The 8,257-nt window shown below is 49.0% G+C and overlaps 1 protein-coding gene across 1 annotated transcript; it reads right to left on the bottom strand.

The window, feature by feature from the left end:
• Nucleotides 1-6,268: 6,268 nt before the first annotated feature.
• LOC123413100 lies at nucleotides 6,269-8,052 on the bottom strand. Its single transcript, XM_045106049.1, has one exon. The coding sequence runs from the start codon at nucleotides 7,718-7,720 to the stop codon at nucleotides 6,392-6,394; it is 1,329 nt and encodes a 442-aa protein (XP_044961984.1). The 5' UTR covers nucleotides 7,721-8,052; the 3' UTR covers nucleotides 6,269-6,391.
• Between the last annotated feature and the right edge of the window lie 205 nt (nucleotides 8,053-8,257).

The following is an 8,257-nucleotide window of genomic DNA, read 5'->3' as shown; positions in this document are numbered from 1 at the left end:
TACCTCCAAGCCCTCCACATGACGTCGGCCAGCACAACACGAGTCCATCTCGATCACCGCCGCCGGACTTGGGTCGTCCGTCTCCGCCGCCGCCCGCTCCGGATACAAAGCCTGAGCCTGCCACGGATACAAAGCGGGAGCGTGCCACCAAGAACGCTCCGCTGCCGCCCGCTCCGGATACAAAGCCTGAGCCTGCCACGGATACAAAGCGGGAGCGTGCCACCAAGAACGCTCCGCCGCCGCCCGCTCCGGATGCAAAGCCTGAGCCTGCCACGGATACAAAGCAAGAGCGTGCCACCAAGATCGCTCCGCCGCCGCCCGCTCCGGATACAAAGCCTGAGCCTGGCACGGATACAAAGCGGGAGCGTGCCACCAAGAATGCTCCGCCGACGACTCCTAAGCCACAGAGCACCCCAAAGCGCAAACGGTCGCCCCTCCCAAAGGTACGTCATGCTAATCTTCCTATCGGACCTTATGATCGTACCCCCGAGGAAAACGCCAGGATAGCAAAGGAACATCATGATGCGCAGATGAAAAAGAAGGAACCCGAGCCCCGTCCCGAATACACCTAGAAGCAAATAGCATTTGCAAAATACTTCACGGCCCTTCCATCACAGTATGACTTACACCATAAGCCTGATGACTGTACACGCACATTGCAGAAGGAAGTGAAAAAGAGCAGATCACGTGCAAGCCCTCCACATGACGTCGGCCAGCACAACACGAGTCCATCTCGATCACCGCCGCCGGACTTGGGTCGTCCGTCTCCGCCGCCGCCCGCTCCGGATACTAAGCGGGAGCGTGCCACCAAGAACGCTCCGCCGACGATTCCTAAGCCACAGAGCACCCCAAAGCGCAAACGGTCGCCCCTCCCAAAGGTACGTCATGCTAATCTTCCTATCAGACCTTATGACTTACACCATAAGCCTGATGACTATACACGCACATTGCAGAAGGAAGTGAAAAAGAGCAGATCACGTGCAAGTGCAAGTGGGAGCAAATCAAGTTCAACTACAAGCAAGAAAAAATCAGACGTTCCTCAGCTTGGACAACAGGCCAAACAGTCGATCCCACCCCTCAAGGTGTTACCGAGAATGTTCCCCCTCCGGTGCAGGGGCTAGCTTTAGAAAGAGCAAAGGAGTTGGCGGCTGCATGTGGTGTCTCGGTTGAAGAACTGATGTCTTCCCAAGATGACAAGATACCCAAGGCTGTGGTAGCCCCTAAGCCACAGTTTGTCATGGGTGAGCCTTTGGTCAGCAAAGATGATCTCCCAACAAATATGTGTTACTTGCATCAATGGTACTTAAGTGAATCAAAGAATGGGAGAACAATGATCGTGTTGAGTGTCCCACAGGAGTACTACGGCCGCCTCGAACAAATCCATATCGACTTTGATGAACTCTTCCAGATGTACAATGGCGACGCCCTCGACAAATCGCTTATGAGTTGCTATTGTCTGTAAGTTTTTCAATTCGTTGTCTACATATAACTTGGTCAGTTATTTCAATTCATTGTCTATATATAACTTGTACTCTATTATGCAGAATGAAGATTCTGGATTGTAAAAGTAAGAGCATCCTAAATATTGGGTTTATTGACCCAGATAAAATACATATAGCGACGCTAACTAATTATCCCAAGGAGACGGAGGAAAACCTTCTAAGGTTTCTAACAGATCAAAAATTTTGTGACAACATACTGTTTCCATACAACTTCAGGTGAGGGTCTTTACTCTGTTGTGTCCATTCACTTATAAGTGTAATTGATAAGTTACTGACACACACATATATATATATACATGTGCAGCTTTCATTGGATTCTGTTAGACATTCAAATTGATAAGGGAAGAGTTGATGCCTTCGACCCATTATCGAGACCCTTGGAACAGTTCCAAAGCCTGCAGGACATGCTCCAAGGGTAATTTCAATCATTCTTGCGCTCTATCGGTCTCTTTCGATGATTTTCTGATATATCAATTAATGAAAAACTTAGCAAATCATTATCCTTGTCGGGCAGGGTTTGGAAGCGGTTCAAGTGCATGACTCCCGGTATCGAGCATGAGAAGTTGACCTTTAGAGCGTCTCAGGTAAGTAGTAGTATGATATACTTCTATTTTCAATACATTTATGATGCTAGATTATTATTTTGATTATATATATTCTATTCTCGTAAAGTGCGACCAGTAGCCACGGGGAACACATCTATGCGGATACTATGTTTGCGAGACCATTCGCACGTTTACCTCTGAGCACAAGGATCACAGATTCGACGTAAGCAATGAACATTCACACCTCTATTTTTACCCGTCATTCTTTGTTATCATGATTGATATTCATATTCATCTCCTCTTCTTATATAGCACACGGCCATGACGACGAAGGTCCTACCAGAGCAACGCGCGATTGCTGTTGCAGAGGAGCTTGCGACCTTTCTGAGGACGGAAGCTATAGATGACAAAGGACGATTTAGTGTAGCTAGGGGCCATTACTGATGTTCGTCCATGTAATCAAATAGACGGGCTCTAGTCCCGATAATTCAGATCTCCATATAATTGTATATATATGCTCGCTTGTAAGATAAGTTAACCTTATATATATATGCATAATTATTTCTGTTTAAATTATATGAAAACTAATTCCCGAACACCAAACGAGGCATCACGTTAATCTCCCGAACACCTAAACCCTAAAACCCAAAAATAATTTCATTAAAAAAAACCCCGAAAATAAGCAAAATCTGAAAATCTTTAGTCCCGGCCCGTGTAACGAACCGGGACTAAAGGTCCTGCCCGTGAGGCGCTACGAGGCGCCCACGTGGAGCACCTTTAGACCCGGCTTGTAAAAGGGTCGGGACTAAAGGTTAGGCCTTTAGTCCCGCCCCTTTAGTCCCGATTGGTGAACCGGGACTAAAGCCCCTTATGGACCGGGGCTAAAGGCCCCGTCCCCACTAGTGGGAGTCACAGGACACGGAGGTGATGCAGCACCAGGGTCTGGTCACCCGTTTTCCCAATCCACTAGAGCTGCACGTACACTTGACAGGCGCACTCATGAGGGGTCGGACGAGCCGACCGAGTCGAGCTCTGCGTCTGGGCCAGCGGCTGCGGGGCCAAATGCGCCTGCACCAGACGAGTCGCGAGCGTCTTCTGTGGCCGGCACCGAATCGACTGGATCCACTTCGGCTGGTGAGCAGCAAACAACAAACACGGAGGGATCTTCCGCGGCTGGACCTCTTGTGTGCGGTCGTACACGATCTCAGTCTGGAGTACACAAGCCTCTACAACGTAAAGATGATACAATATGGTATGAAAATAATTTCAAAATTAAATATGGATCCTTTTGTTCCACACGTGAGCCACAAAGTGTGCAAGAAGCTTTGAATAGTTCAGAATGGAAAAAGGCAATGGATTTTGAATATTCAGCATTAATGAATAACAAAACATGGCACCTATTTCCAGCTAGTCGTGGTAAAATTGTAATTGATTGTGAATGGGTGTATCGTATCAAGAAAAAAGCAGATGGTAGCATAGATAGATACAAGGCTAGATTAGTTGCAAAAGGCTTTAAACAAAGGTACGGCTTAGATAGTGAGGACACTTTTAGTCCAGCTGTTAAAGCAGCTACTATCAGACTTGTTTTGTCTATTGTTGTGTCCAGGAGATGGAACCTAAGGCAGGTAGATGTACAGAACGCGTTCCTTCATGGTGTTTTAGAAGAAGAGGTCTACATGAGGGAACCACCTCGCTATGAAGACAAAAATTCACCCTTTTCATGTGTGCAAGCTAGATAAGGCCTTATATGGGCTCAAGCAAGCCCCAAGAGCATGGTACTCTCGGCTAAACTCAAGATTACAAGAATTGGGTTTTACCCCTTCAAAGGCTGACACTTCTCTATTTATTTATAATAAGTCTGGAGTAACAATATTTGTGCTCATATATGTTAATGGCATTATTGTTACTAGTTCATCTCCACAAGGAGTGTGAGCACTATTACAGGATTTGGGTTCTAGCTTTGCATTCAAGGACTTGGGAGATCTACATTTCTTCCTTGGGATAGAGGTCAAGAAAACTGAGGATGGCATTGTGTTAACACAAGAGAAGTATGCCTCAGAAATCTTGACCAAAGTTGGTATGAAAGAATGCAAACCTGCACCCACACCTCTATCAAGCACTGAGAAACTTCCAGCCTTTGATGGTGAGCTTCTAGAACCAGAAGATAGTACAATGTATAGAAGTGTTGTTGGTGCATTATAATATTTGACTCTCACAAGACCAGATATATCCTTCTGAGTCAATAAAGTGTGTCAATATTTACATGCTCCAACTACAGTTCATTGGTCAGCAGTCAAAAGAATTCTTAGATATGTCAAAAACACTATCAACCTAGGGCTTGCATTTACAAAGTCATCATCTACTTTGTTAAGTGCTTTCTCAGATGCAGACTGGGTTGGATGTGTTGATGATAGAAGATCAACTGGCGGCTTTGCAGTATTTTAAGTGCCAAATCTAATCTCTTGGAGTGCAAGGAAACAAGCTACAGTGTCTCGTTCAAGCACCGAGGCTGAATAGAAGTCATTGGCAAATGCAACGGCAGAAGTTATTTGGGTACATTCTCAGTTGAGAGAATTGGGCATGCCTACAAGACATATTCCATGTCTATGGTGTGATAATCTTTGAGCAACTTATCTGTCAGCTAATCCTGTTTTTCATGCACGTACCAAGCACATTAAAATCGACTATCATTTTGTCAGAGAAAGGGTGGCAAGAAAATTGCTTGATGTTCGTTTTGTTTCTTCAAAAGACCAGGTGGTGGATGGGTTTACTAAAGCTCCACCAGTTCGAAATCTAGAAGACTTCAGACGCAATCTCACCTTAACCAAGGTGTGATTGAGATGGGTTGTTGAAATATCTTAGAATCTTCTAGATAGTTTGTGTTACTTGGTAGAGATAGATAATACCGAATCTATTTAAGGTTATTTCGTATTCATTAGGGCCGGCCCTGGGTTTCAAGAGGCCCTAGGCGAATTTGACGGCATGGGCCCCCATGTCATAAGACCATATATATGTATGCTCGTTTACAAAATTGCCAAGTTCAACATTAGATGAGTTAGAAAAAGCTCTTGCAAAATCAGTGCAACCCTTCCGGTAGATTGTTATCCTGGCTGTAGCTCCACCATTGCTATCATTCAAGGACCAATGCTTCTTAGGCAACATGGAGGCTAAGTTTTAGATCACTTCCTATCTTTTTTCTCCAAAAATTGGAAATTTATACATTCGATGATTGGAACCCCAGACATGTAGAACAAAAATTAGGATGGTTGAATACATACTGATATATTGTGCAGTATTGAATTAGAATTTTTTTTCTTATTTACAAAAAACATAAAAAATTGAAATCTACGTGTACACTGAAATTGGAGGACGGATTATGAATAAAAAGTTTAATATGTATTATAAGGAATAGAAGAAACTACTTAAATTAATGTTTAGAGGGTGAATCAGGAACATGGTATATGGAGTCATGGATGGATACATACTGGTGTGTGCTGCGCTTACGGCTCGCACACATATAATGCATTGCCTTGCCGGATGCCTGATGGCCGGGCTGCGACTGCTAGACTGCCACGCTATACGCGCAGCGGTTACAACCAGCGGCGATCGTGGAACCGACGAGCGAGGCACCCATTGAGATCTTCGACTGATTTTTTTCACAAGAGAAACGAGCGGTCGTGCCTTTTCATCTGACGCGTGACGCTTTGCTAATCGCTACTACCTGCTATCTGATGGGCCTCATCTTAATTTTTGCTTTCGTAATTTTTTGTCTTGCCTTTTATTGCCGGGCTATATTATATATCTGTATTATATCATGAGCCCTCCATCGGCCGGGGCCCTGGGCCATCGCCCCTCCGGGCATACACCAGGACCGGTCCTGGTATTCATCAAGTCTGTAACAAACTCTTCTACATCACGGATGAGGCTTTTCGATCCCTATATTAACACGTAACCGCGGCCCGCTACGACAGGTAGAAACGCTTCCAAACTTCACAAAGCATATAGCAAAAGGGTTACAATTGGATTGTTCGTGAGCCTGTCGTAGCAGACAAATTATATGGAGTACATGCGTATTCCTTTTTTTACTCTTGAGTGGAGTTTCTGAGCATGAACTTTGTGAACTATGAAGCTCTATAAAAAAAAGGACTTTGTGAACAGGAGCCCATACCATTTTCGTGAAAATTCGATAATAACTTTTTCTGAGACACAATTCGATAATAATTGATGGCATAATGTTTCGAAATTCCGATACAAAATCATGGACGTAATACAGATAAATTATACTATAAATCTGCGGAAATCTAACTTCAGATGCGTGAGAATTAAGACATTCTAGCTCCAAAACTACGTCTGCATTTCCCCTAGCAACATGCTGCTTGTGTCCAAGCGCTGGAACTGCCAGTGCGCCGTGTAGTTGCTGTCAGTGAAGTTGTCGCCCACGCCCATGGCCATGGGGTACCCGTACCCGCCAGATGGTGGTGTGTTGACGTAGTCCCCGCTGGTGACGGCCTGAGCGGAGTAATCGGGCGGCAGAGTACCGTCGGCGAAGTCAGTGTAGCACCCAAGTGGCATGGCTGCATCGCACAACTCGTCGGCGGCCCACATGGTCAGATCAGTCCAGTCGTAGTCAGCATTGGCGAAGAAGCCAGACGCGAGCATCTCGTCGCCGCTGCCCGAGTAGTTGTAGTCAGCGTTGGCGAGGCCTAGCGCGAGCATCTCGTCGCCACTGCCCGAGTAGTTGTAGTCAGCATTGGCGAGGCCTAGCGCGAGCATCCCGGCGCCGCCGGCCGAGTAGTTGTAGTCAGCATTGACGAAGCCCGGCGCGAGCATCTTGTCGCCGCCGGCCGAGTAGTTGTAGTCAGCATTGGTGAATCCCGGCGCGAGCATCTCGTCGCCTCCGGCCGAGCAGTTGTAGTCGGCATTGGCGAGGCCTAGCGAGAGCATCTCGTCGCCGCCGGCCGAGCAGTTGTAGTCGGCATTGGCGAGGCCTAGCGAGAGCATCTCGTTGCCGCCGACGCATTGGAAGCCGCCGCACCCTTGCTGCGTGTGGAATGGATCGTCCCATGAGAATTGCTCGAGCAGGCCCTCGTTATTCCCAGCTTGGAACGGCACCATCTGCAGCTGGTGGAAGCCGGCAGCGTCCATGTCCACGGGGCTGCCGCCACCGTGCCCGAGCTGCTGCGGCATGAGGGCGTCGTGCGAAGAACCCTTGAGCGGGGCGTGGCCGCCGTCGGCAGGTATGCCCAGCGCCTCCATCCTGTCCTCCGTGGCCCGCAGCGCCGCGTCGATGGTCTCAAGCAGCCCCCGCGCCTCGTCCAGCGTCATGTCGTTGAGCGCGGCGTCCCAGTCAGCGAGCGCGCCGGGGCAGCCGTGCTGCACCCGGGCGAGCTTGGCCCGCTCCTTGCCCAGCTCCGTCTCCACGAAGCTCCGGTGCGTGTGCCGCGCGCGGGTGTCCGCCGGGACGGCGCGGCGGTACCTTTCGAGCACGCCCTCCTCCGACTCCCACACGAGCGGCAGAGCCCCCGGGCCGGCGCAGACGAGCGCGACCGGGACGGCGCAGAGCGTGGCGAGCTCCGACGCCTTCTTCTGCAGCCCCTTGGCCCTCCTGGCGCGCGTCTCGGCGCGCGCCCGCGCGCTCTCGATCAGCCTCATGGGGACCTTGCGGCGCGGCATCGTCGTTGGCTGCGTTGCGCCTGCTTTGCTTGATTGCTTCTTCCTCCTCTGCTCCTTCGATCAGATCCCCTTGGCTTGGCTGGCTGGTTGCAGCTCTCCGGCGAACCGGCCGGTATATATAGATAGAGTACGCAATGCAGGCTTCTGTACGTGCGCCGGAGCGGAGGCGGACGCGGACTCGTCCGTCTCTCCCGAACGCGGCGGCCGCCATGAGTGCTGCCTAGTGCTACCTAGGCAGTAGGCACTAGGCTTATTAAGCTCCGTAATCTGGCATCAGTCTGGCTTAGCTCCAAACAAATGACGATGCAGGTGCTTTTTAAAACAGTAGTACTACTACTTCGGGCCGTGATTAGCCAGAAAAGGCAGGTGATTAAATCGTTTCGATCCGGGTAGAGGCTCTGGTGAATCCGATTTCTACTTGGCGCAGTTAATGCGGCATCATTGGAGGAGGTTTCCTTTCCCGATCCCAGCACGGCAAGCACCGACGCTGGTGCGTGCGCCCGATGCTAGATGCCGGCGGCACGCCCCGGAGCACCG

This window comes from Hordeum vulgare, chromosome 7H, assembly GCF_904849725.1.
Source record: "Hordeum vulgare subsp. vulgare chromosome 7H, MorexV3_pseudomolecules_assembly, whole genome shotgun sequence".
Lineage (NCBI taxonomy): Eukaryota > Viridiplantae > Streptophyta > Magnoliopsida > Poales > Poaceae > Hordeum > Hordeum vulgare.
Note: the sequence above shows the minus strand (reverse complement) of the source record. Positions and strands in the feature narration are given on the sequence as shown.

Excerpts from the sequence above, each read along its gene's own strand:
- LOC123413100 (XM_045106049.1), bottom strand. The coding sequence starts at position 7,720 with ATGCCGCGCCGCAAGGTCCCCATGAGGCTGATCGAGAGCGCGCGGGCG.